The sequence below is a fragment of the Gouania willdenowi genome, chromosome 5 (genome assembly GCF_900634775.1).
Source record: "Gouania willdenowi chromosome 5, fGouWil2.1, whole genome shotgun sequence".
NCBI lineage: Eukaryota > Metazoa > Chordata > Actinopteri > Blenniiformes > Gobiesocidae > Gouania > Gouania willdenowi.
Window position 1 is genome coordinate 15835705 of NC_041048.1, and position 20518 is coordinate 15856222.

Here is a 20518-nt window from a genome sequence, read left to right on the forward strand (position 1 = left end):
TTTGACACACACACACAAAAAAAGTTATTCATGATTAAACATGTTGGCGGCCATTAAATCTTGATGTGTGGTTGCTGCAGAAGGCTAGGCTTCGCTCTCTCATCCCTCCCTGCAATTAAACCAAAGCTACCCAAGGTCAAGCTGAGTGACAGGCTGACAGAACTATAGATTACAGTTTGTCTGTGTAATCTGTGGCCTTTTTTTAACTTCTGTTGCTGACAGATGCACTCACCCTTACCTTTCAAAACATCAGCGCTGTTAATTTGCTGGCTTTCATGTTTGATAGACAGCTGGGACATCCTACTCTGTGACCCCGTGGCCTTTTTCTCACCCGTGACCATTAGCGTTGGCATGTGGAGGTTGTCCGTTTCGGGCCAGTGAGAAGAGGATGTGTGAATACACTCAACAGCTATAGTTGGAGTCAAATTCATTTATAAGCTTAGATGGTGACTTTAAAAGTAGGAAAACAATTGGAAAGCTTTCAAAAGTATGAAGTAAAATAAATAAAGGATTAAAATAGTCTTTATTGGATCACATAAAACCATTTTAGGACTTTTTAAACATACACAAAACGACTGAATGAGACTTCAAATTATTGACTTAGAGCTCTATTCTCCCATGTGCGTAAATCCAAAAAGCCACGCAGCGGCGCTGTTTTTGGCTGCACGCTATTCTCCCCCTGTACTTAAGTCAGTCGCTTCATCCCAGTTACGCACTGTGGGTGGAGCAGCCCTGAAATGTGGGTGTTCCCATTCAAATGCACATTCTCCGGTGTGCGTAAGTCCTTTTCCTCTTACGTGCTTCTAACCCTGGAATAAGAGCAGCGTCCCGATAAGGTGAAACATTATATTACACTAGAAATATGGACTTAGTTACATTTGAAGCCACACGGACTCGCGCGTCCTGCAGCAGCAGCTGTGATCACTCAGCTGCTGCTGCACGATTAATTAAAACTCTGACAGACTCAGACTTCTGTCCATGTTGGTCAGTCATTCAACTATTTTCATACTACGTCCAACAAAAAGTCACAGTTTACTCCACTACAGAGTGAAACAAGCTGTCATATGAGGATGAGGATGGACCAGAAACTGTTCCCACACATATTTTAATGAGGCTCAGCTCAGGTCACTTTAAACTATTTATATTTAAAACTGCATATTATGGAAGCCAATAGTACTGTTTCACTGCAAACATCCCTCTGTATTAAAGCAGGACGCGTTGTGGCCACGTTATTTCCTCATATCTCCAGCGCATCTAACTCGGTCACGCTTTACAGCGATGATGATGATCATCATCATCAAGGAGAGAGATTTTAACTGTGACTCGGACAGAAGAATGCGGCCGATCCTCAGTCACACTGCAATAATCTGATGAAACTCCATGTTCCGTGATTCTAGACAGCCCAAAAAAAATGACATCAGCGCCTTCCTTTCCTTCAACCCGCCTTCATTCACACATACATGCTTTTGGTCTACCTTACACGCCGTGGGCCGTGTCAGCAGCCTGGGACCAGAGAATACGCGTAGAAGAGAAGCGCGTAACTGCAGGCACGCAAAAAAGCTCTTAAGTCCAGATGGAAGAATAGACCCCAGAAAGTCAAATCCCATATATGATATAGGCTCAAAGAGTGAAATATCTCAAGAATCTATGGGGTATTGTCAAGAGGAAGGTGAGAGACCCCAGACCTAACAATGCAGATGACCTAAAGGCTGCTATCAAAGCAACCCAGTCTTCCATTACACCTGAGCAGTGCCACAGGTTGATCGCCTCCATGCCACGCTGCATTGATGCAGTAATGCAAAAGGAGGTCCAAAATGAATTATACTTTTCAGAAGCATTACAGTTTTGTAAAAATATCCTTTTTTATTGATCTTGAATTTAAATGCAAGTGAGGTTGACTTCAAAAATGTAACGTGTTACTTTGGTTTTTGTTACCATATTCAAGAAAAGTTGTCAAAGTAAAAATACCCAGTGGGGCATCATATCAAAAGTATGCATAACCTGTAATTTCCATGGAGGTACAGTATATTAATGGTGCAATTGCTTCTGCCCATCTCGGAGCATTTCCATTCGAATAGGAGCTCCGTGAACACAACCACTCTTGGAGCAGATCAAACTAAGGAAGTATCAGCGATGACGTAGAGCGCACGGCATTGTGGATGGTCAGGAGAGCCGGCGATGGTGCAACACTGGACTTCAAAACCACCAAAAGCATGGCAACTTGTTGCTGCTCCAATAAATGAGAGCCTTTTCTCCGGGTTTCAGTTTTTTTGCCTAGAGAATGCCCCCCTCAAATGGTTAGCTCACTGCGACTGCACCTGAGGCTATTTGGAGCGGATCAGAAGTTGCGGTCTGAATGCAAACCGAGCCAAACCAAGGTGACAAACTTTACCAGCCGTCTTCTGACCCAATCCGGGACTAAACCCTTCGTGTTGGACAATATTGGCAAAAAGCTACTATCAAACAATATTTTTTTAATATTTTTATTGTGCTGCAGTGTTTGTTTTAGAGGTAGTGGTCCTGTCAATGTGACAAGACATTGAGCTAAAGGTGACACAGCTTTAGATATTGAGCTTTTCTTTTGGAGTGACCGGAAGATTTAAGAATACATGAAATAAATAACTAAGGTGGAAAGTATTGAATATAAAGAAAGAAATTCCACAGAGAATAAAAGGAAATAAGCTCATAAATAAATCTGCTCTAAAACTTAACTGTAACCCAAAAGAAAGGATTAACTAAAGGTAAGAAAAGATGGGGTTATAGAAGTCTTGTCATCTGGAACATTTGTTAGGGGCCAAATCTTATTCACAGCCCACCTCCATCAGCCCTTACATAGGGTGACAAAGGAAGTAAGTGATATGCACACACACAGGCTAAAAGCCTCTTTATCTTACACTCTCATACTTTGTCATAAGTGAAGGCCCAGCTGTCTGCTCAGCAATGCTAAGGCATCCAAAATCTGAAAGCTTCACACGAAAGATCGAGGGAGATTTTTTTTTGTTGCTTTAAAGAGAGGCCCCTCAGAACCCATTCTAACCATCCCCTCTCCTATCTTTGTTATCTGCTTGTCATTCATCAGAACTACATGGCAGACAAGTTATTTTTTTTATGCTGTTGTGCTTGTTTGTTTGTCTGTGGCAATTTTTTTTTCCTCCTGTGGCTTTTCCAACTGTCTGGTTATGATCATCTAAGAAGGATTGAGTGAATCATTTGCCGCAAGCTCACTTGGAAAAAGCTAGGCTTGCTTTTGATTGTCATGCAATGCAGAAAGTAAAAATCATCCCGTCATCCCGTGTGTGTTTGCAAAAACATGGTCACAGCCGCACAAATATATGCTGTAATTAAATTAAAACATAAAATAAAATAAAAACAATGGTAAAATTTAGGAATTATTAGATACAGCCAAGTGTTGAGTTCTTTAAGTTATGGAATCAGAAGAGTATCATAATAAATGAACTCTTGCAGGGTTTTTCACGTGCACACATGCTTGGTTTCGCAGTTGTATTTCAAATTCACAAATGCACACGATCTGTTTTGCAAATATGTATTTTATGTAAACTTGTAATATAAATTCTGAAATGCGCACGCTCTACTTCACAAATATATATTTTGAGGCACACTTGTAATATAAATCCACAGATAATTCAAATTGCTGAATGTGCATTTACAAACTGCTTCTGTGCTGTGAAACCTCTGCGCATTTGTGAGAGAAATGTGTGCGGTGAATTTTGAGACTGCCCTGACGTCGAGGGTCAATGAACGCCACCATTGGCTGATAAACTGATTGACAGATTCATCAGCCAATCAGGTGTGTTTCTTTCAGCCAATCATAAGACTTCTTACATTTTCTCCAGCACTTCTACCCATAGGTGACTGTGGTTCACGCGCCAACAAAGTAACCTACTGTTGCTGACTATGTTCTCTGCGTATATCACTTGATCAAGACTTTCTAACATTCCACACTACAAAATAAGTAATAAAAGTATGTATGATTCATGTGATATCATCGGCCAATACGCAACACTGCAATATTGGTATCCACATCGGAAGTGAAAAGTTGCATTGGACATCCCTAAAATTAATGTCTCTGTGTATACAGATCCTGTGAGATAATGCATGATTAAAGTGATTTCTTGGTGGTCTAACCTATTGATTTGGTCTAAATATACAGTAAATACAGATGAACACTCAAGCTATAAGCTTCCTTGTTGATTAAATTGTCTGTATTGTTGATCAAATTAAAGCCACACTGATCTGCCATGAAAAAAAGTCTCTGTCCCAGTGTTTGTGCCAATATGTGCTGCTTCCTTTAAGTTCAGTCTGTGGTCTTCAATCATTGTGGTGCAGAATAATAAGACCAAGGTTCAAAGGAGCATCAATTCATCTAACATTTAGACTTAACAGAACATTAAAGCCCAGGATGAGAGCCAAGCTTTGAGTGATGGATGTTGGTCAGTTTGTGCCAGGAGGAGAAAAAGTGAACCCCAAGAGAAGTGAGGGAAATAATGAGTGAGCAAAGGGAGGCAAATGACTGAGATGCTTTGACCATTAATGCCATTCCAGTGTTGTAGGCCACTCCCCCTCTGCTTCCCCAGGGACATGAATGAAGTAAATAAATGATGGACCCAGCTCACACTTACGCCCCTCTTCTATTGAAGCCTTGCAGTCCATTTACAAGAATGAGTGAGGCGTCGACACAACAACAAAATAACAACAGCAACATAGGAGGCCCGTACTCCCATTTCCCTTTCATATGAATGTGTGTACGAACACAGTCACACACATATGGCATAGGCACCATAGATAAGGTGGCCAACATACCATCAGGGACAACTAGGGAAGGCTCCTGAGAACAGGGCCAGCAAACAAAGCATGGAGGCAAAGGGGCGTGAACTGGGCAGGCATGGAAAAAATGTTGGCATCACGTCAATGCAACCACTTCAATGATTGGAAATGAGAGGCCATCTCCTCCCATCCACAATCAACACATTATCATGAAACCCATCAGTGTACAAGCTTAGAAAACATGACTTAGAAACCACATGTTCAACCTAGTACTGCCTCCTTTAGCTTACTGGTTTCTGTTGTTCACTCATGATGGGGGAATGAGTTCAGGTAGGTCTTCCCTCCATATGCGGGAGCTCTCTCTAAGGACTGACCTTCAAACTCACGATTAAATTGCCTAAAGCCACTATGGCTAATGGAACAGAGGGAAAACAAATCTGATTGGAGAAAAATCAATCCGACAAGGAAGACCTCAGTGTTTACCAAGCACTTCCAAGGCAGTTCCTGTAATGGTGTTAAGATCAGATGGAGGCTCAGTTTTCACCAGCTGTAACACAATGTAGTGAGAAAGTATGCAGTCAATATGAACGTAGAGGAAGGTAGCTAACAATGAAACAAAGTCCTGACCAGAACAAGGAGGTGATTCCAAGAAACCACCACCACCATATCCTCCCTAAGGTTTGTGGTTGTACACTCAACCAAAAGACACAGCAATTATTACACAGCTTCTTGGAATGTATCCACTGCACTAGCACACACACTATTGGATATAAAAGGCCTGATATTCACGTCAGATTGTCTAGGTCCTAGACAATCTGATGTGATTACACTAGATATGCTTTAAAACAAAGTTGACCTTTAATCAGAGAAAGAAAGCAATCCTTAAAAATGTTGCCAAACATGAAGGTTTTGATGCATGAACACTCATTAAACAATCAGCCTTCGGCCTCATTTTAACATTGTTGGCAAATAGATGCATTGTTTAAAGAATCCTCCTGTGCCAATTTTCAACATTCCTCTTCAGTAGATGCCACTGGCCATGTTTACATGGGAGCTTTAATTCCCCTTTAATTCAGAATAAAAGTGAATTCCTCTTTAAACTGACCTTGTAAACACCTAATTCCAAATGCAAATGTAATTCCGAATTAAACTTAAATCTGAATTAGTGTCGCTGGTTTATTCCAATTTTAATTCTGAAATAATTTTTAGATCTTGTAAACAGTTGAGTTAATTGCAGTCGCTCGACTTCTCGCAATAACGCGCTGGTGAAGACGGCCGCCCGGACTGGAGCCGAGACTATTTATTTAAAGAGCTTTAGAAAACATGGATACAATGAAAAAAGTCAATAGACGGAAGCATTAGCATGCAGAAATTCAAGTGAACACACGGACGCACAGACAGACATTGGTTGGCAAACGGAACAGGCTTCATTGGGGCATGAAGCAGCAGACCCACAAATGATGTAGTTAATGATGTAAGTGATGTAGTATGATAAAGTTAATGTTGGAGACAGAACAGCTGTTGCATTAACTACCGGCTTTGATTGACCAAAGTACGGTCTTCTATCTTCCTTCTCTGCTTCTCTATCTCTCTTCTCCTGCTCCGCAGACAAAAGTGAAACCATATGTTATTGTTGAGCTGTCGTATTCAAAACCACAATCACATAAAAGTCAAAATAGTTCTTATTATGTGGTCTTTTATGTTTTTTCCCAATAGACGTGAACATGTCACGTTTGCCCCCTGTCCAATCAGAACCCTTCCCAACCCCCAGACCTAAGGCGGAATTAAATAAAGCCAAATAAAAGTGTTTTCCATGTAAACCTCAATTCGGAATTACTATTCCCTTGTAAACACGAGCAGAACACTTTAATTCTGAATATTTTAATTCTGAATAACTAATTCTGAATTACAAAACATCATGTAACCGTGGTCACTATGTTAGTATAGATAAAGTTACTTGCTCTTTTCACAGTGTGAGGTTATTATCAGGGCATTGCCACAACGCTGACCTGTGGAGGCTGTCTGAGAAGAGGTAACCATCTCATCCAACACTTAGCCACAACTAATGGGGAGCAGACACAATTTGTCCTGACAAGCTTTAGTGCAACTCTCCTTTCATTCTCAAATCCCTCCATTTATCTACACTCTGGCTGCGATAGCAAACCTGACACTGATGCCCTGCAGTCCATTAGCACACTCAGAGCCTCGTCGGATTCTGCTGGCCTCACATTTGGCTCCCAGTATGTCTTTCTGACAATCTCCATTCCTCTATCTGCTACTTATCAGACTCTCTCATTCTTAACATAGCTCTGTTTTCTTACCTCAGCCTTTTCCACACAGTAATACTTAGAAGCGAAAACTCTCCATCCGTGAGAAAGGCAGAGTCACAGTCACACACATTTACCAAAATGTTAATTTTTCCTACAAACAAGTCTTTGGAATCTGAGAGGAAACTAGAGAACTTGGAGGAAACATTCTTTCATTGCTTCGTGAGAAGTTCTAACGCTTTGGAAAACAATACTTACTTCTTGGACGGCAACCGCACACCATACAGAGAAACCAGAGAGGATTCTTTCATCTCACTATCACGATCACCTTAAATTTTAAAATGAAGTTGATCAGCACATCTAATGGTTCAGATCCAATGGGTCAGCCTTTGTTAACTGACCATGATTGAGCCTTGATTGCCTGTCACATGCGTCAACATCTTTAGACAATTTTAAAGACATTGATCTCTTCCAAATTGGACTTTACGAGATGTTTGAAAGTAGCTGTGGTGTAGTTTTAGTAATGAGCCACTAGTTTCACTTCTATCAGGACTTGGTGTTGTACGCTTTTCTTGTTTCAAAGACATCCTACTTCTTGATGACAAAATTGCTGCCCAAAATATCTCCCCCACTAATAAGGTGCCATCACATTTATTTATATTCTCTTCATCTGTCAGTGGTCATTATATTGTGGCAAAATGTAATATCTAAACCCTGCACCAAGACTCCAAAATGGCCACCCATTGCATGAGGTCAATGGCAACTCCGTAACAGGATCCTCATGCTGACAGACAAATGAAAATGAATGATGGCTGTCTAAGGTAAACAAGTGGATATGTGCCCTTGACCTACTGTCTCCTCCATTTCAGTTCTTACTGCAAATCCCTGAGGAATCCCACATCTCCGCCACATGTGGAGAGCATATCGTGAAGAGGCTCTGCACAGAATTCCACCCTGCTTTTATTTCCTTGATAAACTCTCCTTTCCTCTACCACAACTTCACAAGATTACACTGCACCCTCATTAAAGTGTATGTTCCAGCAAATCTATTTTCACATTTGTCTCAAAAAAGCTGTGATGGTGGATTTGAAGCTGCGTTTCTTTAGGTTTTCCACTGAGAAGACGCAGCAGCAGTGCAGCAGATGTCTGGGGAAATAAGCACAAACCTTTGATTGCATCCCACCTCTTGTCGCTGAGAGTCATCTGAACCCTATCACTTTGTGAGGAGTGACAGGTAGATGCTGCCATGGAAACCAAATCAAAGCAGTGGCACAAACAGATGTCGCAAACACGTGAACACACGTGACCGGACACACAGACGATCAGAGCAGACACAGTCACATGACTTGAAATGAATATTAAAAGGCTCTCTCTTCTATTCTTCCTGTCACTTTCAATGGGAAAAGAAACCTCTGGTGAAATCCAGTAATGTATCTCAGTCTCCCTCAAACATAACAACTGCAATCACTTTCATATTTAAATCAACCTCCACTTTATAAAAACACAAAATGGTTCTTTAAAACGAACTTTTCTCCATTGCTATGGCTCGCATCTAATTTTATCCAACCTACACTTTGATCGAAATAATTTAACACTAGCAAAAACTCATGGCATGCATGAACATGGCTGATCTCTTAATGACACAACATATTGCTAATCGTCGCCTCTCTTTTCAAATGCAAAAACCTGAGAATCATTAAGAATCATTAGGATCCTTGGAATAATAAAGACTTACTGTAGGTACATCTAATTATACTTTCAGCCTTTCTTCACAGGAAGATCAGACCATTTGTACAAACTGATGTTTGGTGGTTTTTTTGAGGTGTTTCAGATTTCAATTTTTATTTTTTTTCCCTGAAGGGACAATGCACGTTATTAAACATAAACGTGTAAATGTGCAAGATTATAGAAAAATCTCATTTCCAGCCTTAGTCCCCGACCAACAAATGCAGAGGGAATCATAAAAACAATCCACACTACAAAAGATATAGCTACACTTTTATTCAATACCAGAAGTACTGTAAACTACCTAACACAACCAGGATGTTTAAAATAAAAGCTGAAAGTGCATCACAGTATCAAAAAGTGCCCAATGCCCAAATTATGATTTTATACATTTCCCTATGATGGTTTTAATTTTTGAAAGGATCTTCTTGCTACGCATATGAAGAAAATGAAAATGTAAAGAAGTGAAATTTAATGTAGTAGCTTTTAAAGTATACATTTGTAACAATACAGCAAATATTCTTATGTAATGTATCAGTGCTTGATTTCTGTTTATGCATACCTAATTTACACTTTAGACTCAAAAACTAAGGTTACATTTAAAAATCTTTTAATCTCATCATTTAACTATCAGCAACAACACAAAAATATACTGTTGAATTGATAGACAGGTGATAAGGTCAGCTCCATACTAAACAAAGAGTTAAGCATGCAATGAAAAAGACTTACAGATGGAATACTAATTAGTTTTGGGCTGAAGATTGTAGGTGCATACATAATTTATGGTTTTAATTAGGACTGCTCAATTAATCAAAATTCAAATACAATTTTGATTATTACACCCAATGATTACAAAGATAATATAATCAAGAAAAAACGATTATTTAAAAAAATGGGAAAAAAAATTAATTTATTTTTATTTTCTATTTTTTTTACATATGTTTTATTTGATAAATAAAACAAACCCACGATTTCGGACATCTACAAATAATAAAGCTTGGCACACACATGTTACTAATACTAACTTTGAGTTGTTTAATCCGTACACATGCAAGCTCCTCCCCTCTGCCCCGCCCCTCTCAAAGCCAACGCTAGCCTGCAGGCAAACACGAAGAAAGTTGTCGCTAGTGGTCATGAAACATGGCAGGAGAAACGCAGCTTGGTAAACAAGTGGCAAGTCAGATTCTCTGATATGTGAACACTTTGGGTTTGATGATGACGACTTAGAGCAAAGACTTCACGTGCATGAAGTGGTTTGTTTTGTGCAAAAGTGAACATACTTGATTTTAGTGTTTGATGGGTTTTATTTATGTTTAAAGAATATATTTTGTTTTTTGTGCACAAAAAATGGACAACTTTGGTTGACAAATAATCATGATTTAAATTATGACTAAAATAATCGTGATTATTATTTTTTCTATAATTGAGCAGCCCTAATTTAATGAGTACATTCTGTTTAAATGGATTACATTGAAACAGTAATTTATGGACTGAAAATGTTGATACATTTGTGTTTGATTTCATTCATCGATAAATACTCCCTCAATGTAGCTTGCATCTTTTTCAACCGTGCTGAGGCTTTTGCACCCTTTGTGTGGGTGGCATACAGGGTGCTCCTCCACATAGTGTGCGAGTAACGGCGGGGGATAAAAAGAGATAGAAACAGACAGGAAGGACACTATATTTAGTAATAGAGCTGTCACTTTCTGTTTTTTTCTCTCCTGAGTGGTTATATTTTGACAGAACACATCCTGCACAGCATAAGTTGCCCTCACAGTCATTCTCCTCAACCACTACCAGTATGTTAAAAGGGGGAGAGCAGTATGTATTGCACAAATTCCTGAGGGCTTGCACACATCAATTTGCAGGAACATTTTTAAGAGGTATGACATTATATAATACAGATAAAGATTTATGCATGCAGTTTTGGGCTACAAATGGAAGTTTTGTGCTTGCAAAGTGATGAGAAAAATTGTGCATCACATGATAGAAGTAGACATAAAAGCTTTTCCTCCCTCCACCAGTGCTGTATAGGAATTTGATTTCATGTAGGTCAGGGTAATGCAGGGTGCTGATAAACTTGTTGACCTCATGGACCATTGATGTTTATCTGCTGGGAGAGGAGTAAACATGCACAGCTGTATAAGGACACAGAGGATATGGATTAGATCCTGCTGTGAATGAGCCATTTGACATGCACGACAAACTTAAGCCAGCGCAAAAAGCTTCAGATGTAAAAATGGACAAACACGATGGTGGTTATTTGGAAAACAAAATTAGATAAAATAAAAATTGCATTGCTGGTTTGATAGGAAATGCTATCCCTGCATTTGGATACAATGCTAAGAAATTATTTTAACATTTTCTTTCTTTTTACCACTAATATTAGAAAGATTTCTGTATTCTAGACAAAAAATATATTGTAAGTGAAAATAGCAGTTATTTGACATTTGTACAGATTATTTACTACATACTAATACAGTGATTACATGAAGTTTCGGGTGAGACTGTAACAGAATTTTATTTTGGGTCCATGCCCAAAAGAGATCTTGAACTGTGTTTTACGGAATTAAATATTGAGGCATCTCGTTTCGCCAAATATGTATTAATCCTAAAACCTCCCTCTCCTCCCACTGTCCACTTTCCACTCCGTCCTCCGCCATGGCGTTTCTTGTTCACCCTGGGAAGCAGAATTGTGACGTTTATCGCATTTCAGTAATGTAAATGTCGGGTAAATGGTGCATGGCCGCTAAGTCAGCAAAAATATCAGCTATGTATCAGATTTAGGAACACATAAAAGTGGCTTGGGTTGGATTTGAAAAAAATCTGTTTTGTGCTGTTCCAAATGTCTTTACAGGTTGTATAGCCAAAAAATAATAATCTGATTTGGGACTCATTTGGCAGCAGTCTGAATGAGTAAAAAAAAAAAGAAAGTATGTTAAATCCTCATTGGTCTATTTACCAGGACAGATTGAAAATCTCTCCTAATCAATCATCCTGTGCAGGTATACAGGTTAGCTGTGGATTAGCTTTCAGTGTCTTGATAATTGTTAAGACTATAGGAAGGCCTGACTAAGCTCTCTTCTTCTAAAACGACAACAAAAATGAGCAGTTCGGGCAAATTTCATGAAAATGACTTTCAATCTCTCACAAAATAGATAGATTTGTTTTGTCAAAATTCAGGTGTTTCTATTACCAGTTTTTAGGTAATAGAAACTCAACTTATGTAAAAACAGTTTCATGGAGAAACTAAAATAATTTGTACTACAGAGCAGTCTGTTCCATAAGAGAAGACAAAACGATGCCAAGAATCCAGGGCCACCTACATTCAGTATGATCACACGTGTGGGAGACAAAAGCCTGTTTTTCTATACTATAAATCTTCCTATAGAGTATAATCTGCCGACAATGTGCAGTCAGAAATAGATGGAACAGTAAAGTTCAAACTTAGTAGCAGCCGCTGCCAAGACAAAGAGAAGGGCATGTCAGCAAATGTGATCTTAACCCTGGAAACTGTCAGCAGAGAGTCTTTGTTCAGGTGTGACAACTATCAACCCATTTAGCGTGACAAAAAGACTGTCAGGGGCCGACAAGGAGCGGATGTTCCAGTGAATTAGTCCAATTACAGGACTGCCTGCCTTTGTCTTTTCATCTTCAGTCCTTTATTCCCAGAGTTAACTTTGCACCCAGGTGTTCCCTCGCAGATGACAATACGTAAGTAATAACAAAGTTAAACACTTTCAAATGTGCCCGAGGACCAGCCTAACAAGCCATTACTTGTTAATATGGGGCCATTCTCCCACAGTTTTCAGGGGCAGTTAACCTCGGGTGTTACTGGCTTCTGTTTGAAGGGTCACAACCTTGCAGAGCCCTGTGCACTAAAATAGCATGTGATTATAGACCTTGTTTGAAAGTAAATATAGGAGCTCTCAGCAGCTGATCTTCACCAGTCTCCTTTGATTCTTCATGAGAACGAATACACGTAGAGATCTGCACAAAATGTCTGGTTAAGTCCTGAAGTTTAGTTCCAAACTTCAGAAAAAACTATCTTCATAACTTCTATAAAACAAGTAATCGTAGTATTAATGAGAAAGATCTTGTGTGGGGTTTGTGCATTAAACGTTACTTTGTTTGAAATCATGTGCAGCTTACTTTATTACTTATAGAATTATTTATTTTTTGGTGCTACTTTTCCCACTCTTTTGAAGTAGATTTCCTTCCTTTGTATGGACATTCCTCTGGCGTTAGCCTCCGTTTGTTAACTTGAACTTTATCAGAGTCAACAATAACTCAGCATAATCAGTAGCTGCTTTGTGGGGGGAAAAAAATCAGGTCGAATTCACTCAAAATTCGATCCCACTTGGCCTCAGCCTCGTGGGATCGAACTCCAAAGTGTGAAATTTCAAATACATTTTAATAAATTTAAAATCAATTTGAAAATAAAATTAAAAACTTAATAAAAATGAACAAATAATTGCAACCTCTCATCCGTGAATCAACAGAATCTACCACAACGGTACATTTATAGAGTTAAAGATCAATGAAGTTGGAATTCATACTTGGTGATTTAAACTGCATTTTAGTGGTCAGGTTGGTATTCACACCTGCAATAAAAAAGTCATTGGAAATGCAAACATAAAGAATAGATACAATATTAAGATTTATTGACAGAACATGGCTGTTTCTATCTCGTGTGGAAACCTTTAGTTTACCTAACATGATATGCATAGGCTGGTCTCATGGGATATTGGAAAACATTTCACAGGGTGATGGCCCATTTCTATTGGCCAGGTATATGTGTGTTGACATTTCCTGTCCTAAATATCGGCTGGTTAAACTGACGGCCATTTCAGAGGCGCCTCTGCACACCCTCCAATAAATGAAGGTTGCATTCGACTGTATAGAAACAAAATTTGAGCCATTTCATATTTTGAAGCCATCTCTGCAAAGAGTGTGGTACAGGCACTGTTTTAGGTCATCTGCCATGTTGGGATTCCCAAAAATGTCACACTCATTTAAAGAACTGTACGAATTTCTACATATTAAATCTATTCAGACCAGTGTGTGATATATTGAATTTGTAGATAATAAATGATTTTTATTATTATTATTATTATTATTATTATTATTATTATTATTATTATTATTATTATTTTCCCACCACAGTTTTTTCGGACTTTTTCGCATTCTGTCCTTGTTGGTTACCGTAGGGTGATGTGAGCCAGCCCCCTCTTTGTTTACATTTGATTAACCTTTGAGTAGGCTATTCGTACTATGCTGAGATGCTAAGGGATGTTTATTATTTTTTTTAATTGTAATGTTATATGTTATAAAATATGTAGTTATCTGATTTATTAATCAGAAAACTTAAGCTACTGTGAACTTGCTGTTACACTTTTACTTAAACCTGGGTTAAAGTTTGAAATTATTGAATGACAGAGCCTCATTTACTTTTTATTTTGGGCTTGTTCTATGCATTTTAACTCTTGAGGACATTCACAGCAATAAAGTTGCACTTTTGACAACATATCTGATGTCTGCAGTCATTTTTAAGTGTATTGAAAAAAAAAAAAAAACATCAAAACGAAACTTGATTTTTTTCTTTAAAAAAATCGGAGATTTCTCTTTTAGGCAAAATTGGCCCAGCCCAACATGATCATTACATTCATTAATGGTTATGAATGTAATTGGGATCGCTGGCTTAACTCTCTGTTATTCGTAGTGCGGGAGGTTCCCCAAGCCTCAGCAGGATTTTCCCCTTTAAAATACTGTATGGCTGGAAGCCTTGGGGGGTGTTAGACCTGTAAAGAAAAAACTGTGAAGAAGTTCCATGCCCCAGCAAAATTGAAAGTCAATACCTGTGGGAAGTAAGTGTAAAACTCCACACATTGGAGTGGACAATATCGCATGACAATTTGTGGTTGGGTCATCAGGATGATTTCCAGGTATAAGTTGATGGGCAGTATGTGATAGGTGCAGGTGGGCATCCAGAAAGGACAGTGAGGAGATTCAGGGAAGGACTCTGTGGGTGATTAATCACAGGAGTGTGCATGTGATTCTTCAAACCTGTTTTATAATTCAAGGTAACGGCGAGTAGAGAGTCTGTAGCAAGGGACTGACCTGACACTTCTGCAGAGGAGCAGCTGACTGGAGCTAAACGGAGTGCACCGGAACTAATTAAACAGAACTGTTTATACCGGGCAATAAAAGGCAACAAAACCTACAAACTCATCCATGTTCTGTATCTTTGAACCCACACCAGAGGGTCACATTTGTTACCTACAAAGCCAACAAGATGCAGATTTCAACCAGAGCTTTGATTAAACTTTTCTTCCAAAGTGTACAAACTACATTTAAGGAGGCTCAGTGATACTGTGTTTAACGATGATGCTCGAAAATTGTGAGCTATGATTACGGACTTGTGCTCGACTTACAGGTTATAACATGTTAAAAGTCTACTCTATGTATAAGTAGTTGAATGCTATGGATGGTTGGGTCCTGTTCAAATATCTTCATTCATTCATTAATTCATCTTCTGACCCGCTTATTCCTGTTCATGGTCGTGAGGGTCTGTTGGTGCCAAACTCCAGGTCTTAATGGGTAGGTCTCATTTTAAAATGCATTAACATAAATATTGTTGGTTGTTAGGTAACTGACTTAATGTTGATCCAACTCTGATGTTACAAAGCTCAAAAACTGCTCTGCTGGGAGCTACAACACAAATACACACACGGACATGCACACACTGTTGACAAGAAATACAAGCAGTACAGTAATATATACATAAAGAAATGCTATAGCTATGTTTATAACGAACTGCTGCTTTGGCAGAGGGCAACTATTTGGAAGGCAAAGACAGTGCAAGAGCTCCGATGACAAAACTGGAATTCTGCCAAACGTAGCATGATGATCTCCGCCCGCTTCATTAAATGCAAATAATCGGTTGAAAAGTGATACTGTGTAACCTTTTTTTGGATAAATATCTTTGGCTGGGTCAAAAGAAGCAAATTAAGCATCACAGAACAAAAACCTTTGTTTCTTTTAGCTGCTACAGCTGGCAGCATGCAACTGCTCTGTTTGGCTTGCTCGTCATTGAAATGCTTGTTAAACCTTCAAAATAAATCATTAAATACATTATGGGGATTTGTAACTCTTATTCGACATAGAGCTTAAATGTAATAACTGGAGCATATATATAAAAGCATTCCCAGGGATCTCAGGGATAATCACTGCTATTAGGGGATCTCACTTTGGTGAGTTTCTTGGTCTCCTGCTGTCCAAAGTTGCACTCATAGGCATAAAATACCCTCCAAAGTCATGCAAAAAAAAAATAAAAATATATATATATATATATATATACAGTATATATAGATAAATTACTGACAGAATGGAAGTTTATTAGCATGTAAAATTGATTAAACAAAGAGGAAGAAGTGGGATCAAAAGGGAGGAAAACTTAGAAAACACACCCCATATTTTGTAAGCCGAGTAAGAAAAAGAGACAAAATTTCATTGATAAAGCACATTTTTCCGTCTGTCTGGAATAGAAATTACACTATCTATTGAGAAAACATTCCTTTTTGTTCTACTAATACTATTTGTAGTTGTTTAAATGGTAGAGCAGATCAAAGAAAGTGAGTTCTTACAAGATGAAAGCATGATTTACTGTCCTCTGTGAACACTTGAGCTAACTTCTAAGCAGAGATCTGGATCTGCTATACGTGTGACCTTTGAAATCATGACAAGAATCAAAAAACATCATGTCATTTCTGAAGTACTCTTTAGACACAGAGAGCCTGCAGTAAAACACAAACTGTTACATGTCATAGAAACATCTACAGCCCAAAAACTGCACTACACACACACACACACAAACAACACACACACACAAGGGGTCTCATGTGGCACTGCCTCACATTCATAACATCCTAGATCTGCACCCTGAGTGCATGTCCAGCCAAGTGTTAAATCTGACTTGATTTCAGAAGGGAGCCGAGGTCGCACAAAGGCCTGTTTGGGGAACTAATAGCAGCCAGGCGTTTAGATGAAGACATATTCTCAAGCACTGAATAGTCAGGACAATCAGCGCTACATGTCCTCATCCCTCCCATCAGGCCTCTTTGCACACAATCACACAATCAAACTCACTGTTAAGCACCAGGAGGACAAATGCCAGGCTTGCCAAGACCTAAATTCGGTCTGGTGCCAATATACGCCTTATTAGAATCAAACACAACGAAGAAACAAAGACAGAGGACAGAACCAAGCGTTACACCAGTAATCCAATCTGCAACTCAGTGGAAAAACATGAAACCACACAAAAAGGGTACAACAGATTTTGGCCTTAATTTATGTGCCTTACCTTTAAAGGAAAGGAATATCCTGGGGGCAGACAGGGGCTCGTTGGAAGGGGGCAGGGCTCCTGATGATAGGGCCAGAAGGGCCATGAGCCAGCACAGCTTGTCCCACAGCATTGTCCCTCTGTTAACAGAGAAGGGTCCTTCTTTCAGACGAGAGCTGGGGGACAAACATAGATGAGCATCACACAACATCAAGCAAGTGCTTTCAAATGCCAACCAAGTACCTCAACTGAGCTGCAATAATAGAGAAGTGTGTGTGTGTCTGTATTTTGTGGCGCTTTTGTTCCCAAATATAGAAATACAAATATAAAGCAAAGCTACAGAAAGTGATCAAAGCCAGGGATGGTTTATGATCAGAGGCAAAAGTAACGGATGACAAGTACTTGTGTTACTGTAATTGAGTTGCTTTCCTGGGTACAATCATAAATTTACTTGTACTGTGTTTTAAAAGAAATAAAGTCATTTGTTACATTTCTACACCCAATCGTTGCTGAGTAAGTTATTATTTTTTTGTTTCAAAATTATCAACGGACATTATGAAACTACAAGAAAATGAAATGACCTGACAACAATCAAATGCCTCACATCAAAGTCGACCCACCAGATTAAACGTAATGCACCGCGCCAAAACAGCATTGAAAGCTGGTTATTTTCTCAGTTTGACAAACCTTTTTTTTCATACAGATGCCTTTATGGAAAATAAATTAAGTTCCAATTGTGCAAGATTTGGTTTCTTCCTTTTTAAGTTTATATATATGAGATGTTTACTGTATGCTTACTGTATACCACAAATAAATGTGTGTGTGTGTGTGTGTGGGGGGGGGGGGGGGGGGTGAAAGTAACTAGTAACTTTAACTACCATTTAATTGAGCTACTTTTTACTTGCACTTGAGTATTTTTTGTATGACTTACTTCTACTTGTACTTAAGTACAATTTCAATCAAGTAACAGTACATCTACTTGTAGTAGGATATATCCGTACTCTTTACACCTCTGTTTATGATTGTGTTCAGGGTTTTCGTCGTTTTGTTTTGTCTTTTTTTGTGTGATGTCAATAGATATATTGTGTTGAGTAAAACAAAATTAAAACGTTTTAACTATTGAGCATTATCAGTTAACAGTTCTTGCAAAATATCCTGATACACTTTCTGATTAAAACCTCAAATGTCCATTGGCTCTGATATCTATTGATATTCTTGTTTTTTTTAATGTGCAGATTATATATACATATATATATTTTTTTGCTATACTGTATTATAAATAAACTAAATGTTGCTTTTGCTAGGTTTGGACGTTCATTCGGTTGTTTCATAACTTTCCTTTTTTTTCAGTTAAATTGCAAGAAAATCTTCTGCAGTTTAATCATTGTTATTGAATGTTTTGCGTGCTATTGTTAACACACTGATATTTGCTCTCACAATAAATCCCAATGTGTACTACTGACATGCATTTACAAAGAAAGCTGAAAATAATATGAAATACAAATCACAAAGAATCCCCAGCACCTTAAAAAAAAAAAACCCAAAACAAAACAAGGTTTGAAGGCAAAGACATTATGTAGCTGAAGTTTGGTAACAACAAAACAATTTTAGCTGGGACACATTGTTGTAATTATTCATGCATGTCACCGATCCAGCCCACTTGTAAACGTGGATCTAAGGCTGGGGGTCAAACTGTCAGTCGGGGTTTAAGATCAAGTTCCACACTGAGCCCTGAAGGCACAACTCCAAAGCAGACCCATACCAAAATAAAGACTGAGCAGGCTTTGAGTTATGGGGACTTGAACATGAACCACGTGTCATTTATTACAGTATCTGGTGATTCTACCTGTCACAGGGATCAGAGCAGGACCTGACAGGCTTTTGATGTAGAGTGGCATCACACGAGAAAAGATCAAATTCAAACAAACACAGATTCTTTACTTTAAAACCTGCGATTTGTGCGTTAAATTGTTTTCTTGTATACATATTGCTGTGTTAGTATAGTGTTGCAACAGTTTGGAAAATAATTTACTGCACATACCATCTGGAACAAGAACTCCCTTTGTTTTTAAAGAACTTTTAACAATATTTCCAAAAATACACAATACCAAGTTAGTCATATGTACTTATTGATCATATTCTTTTGTTTGGGGTCATCCTGGGCTGGTTTTTATGAAAACTATCTGGGTAGTGTTCATGTGAAAAAAGATTAGCAGGCAACAAATGATGTGTAATGTGCAGATTACTGTAGCTATGTTGATAACAATACCATTACAGACATACAGTAAGAGGGGCTCCTACATTAAACACTTTTAAAAAGCAAATTGAAAACTCCACTTTTTGCAACATTTTATGGTTAGATGTTGATGCCTGCTTTCCGTGTGTTGTGTGATCTACTTTATGTGGATATTTTTTTTTTTATGTACATGTTGAGCTTTTATTATGAATTTGTGTACAGTATCTTTAATTTGCAAGTGATCTTCGTTGAGAGGACGAGTTTTTGACTGTGAAGCATATTTCACGTCTCGTGCTATATAAATAAAGTTTGATTTGATTTGATTACTAACATTTAAGACGCAGGCTATAATGGTTTTTAAAACTTAAAAATAAAATCCTTCATCAAAGCTTTACTCATGGAAATGCACAGGTTTTATTGCAGTGCAGTAGACTTCACAAATGTGTTTTTTTGCTATTTAGGGAAACCTTTTTTTTTTTTTTTAAGGATTAATTTCCTAACCTGGTGCGGATCAATGTGCAACCATCATCATGACCTACCTTCTACTTAAGTCCAGTAAAAGCTGTATCACAGCAGGTCACCATTTATAACCATCCACACACTGTTGGAGCTCCCTCTGTCCGCTCAGCGCGTCCGCGCGTCCGCTGCAGATCCCGCCCGAATTATCACAGAGTCCAACAAAGCTCGGATCTTAATGAACTTGACGTGTTCGCTGTAATGAAGTGATGTTTAAACGGCATCAGCAGTGTGGAGTATTTCCCTCTCAGAGCAGAGTTGTGATCCCCAGTGGAAGGCGGTGCGTTCAGCAGCAGCGCTCGACTGGCAGTGCGGCGGAGGAGGAGCGGCTCCCGCAGGTGGAGAGCGGAGGTCTCCCGGCGCTGGACACACCCATGGGGGAGGGCACCGCGCACTCCCAGCATCCCTCCCTGATGCGCGGCTCTGCTCTGCATCAGCGTGCACTCCAGGGGGGCCGCATGAGTACAAACTCTGAGTCAATGAACATGTCATGTGTTCTGACATGATTACCGCACCCATTTCATAGAGACTGTAATTAAATGGAGCCGCTCTTAAAACCCTCCAAGAAAGGTTGCTGCTTAACGCTGATGGCGACGATGATGATTAAGTTTTTTTCTTCATTCTAAATTTGAATCACTTGTCAATCAT

The 20518-nt window shown here is 38.8% G+C and overlaps 1 protein-coding gene across 3 annotated transcripts in view; it reads right to left on the minus strand.

Annotated features, from left to right (window-relative positions):
• The window catches only part of LOC114463030 (semaphorin-3F-like), a 66502-nt gene extending 46280 nt beyond the window's left edge, over window positions 1-20222 (minus strand). Inside the window, exons 1-2 of one of the 3 annotated variants that reach the window (XM_028446253.1) lie at window positions 19894-20222; window positions 17140-17294 (exon numbers count right to left, since the gene is read on the minus strand). In XM_028446253.1, the coding sequence (XP_028302054.1) occupies window positions 17140-17251 (112 nt within the window). In that variant the 5' untranslated portion in view covers window positions 17252-17294; window positions 19894-20222. The remainder of the gene's footprint in view (window positions 1-17139; window positions 17295-19893) is intronic. The other 2 variants (XM_028446252.1, XM_028446251.1) reach the window with 2 other exon arrangements.
• Between the last annotated feature and the right edge of the window lie 296 nt (window positions 20223-20518).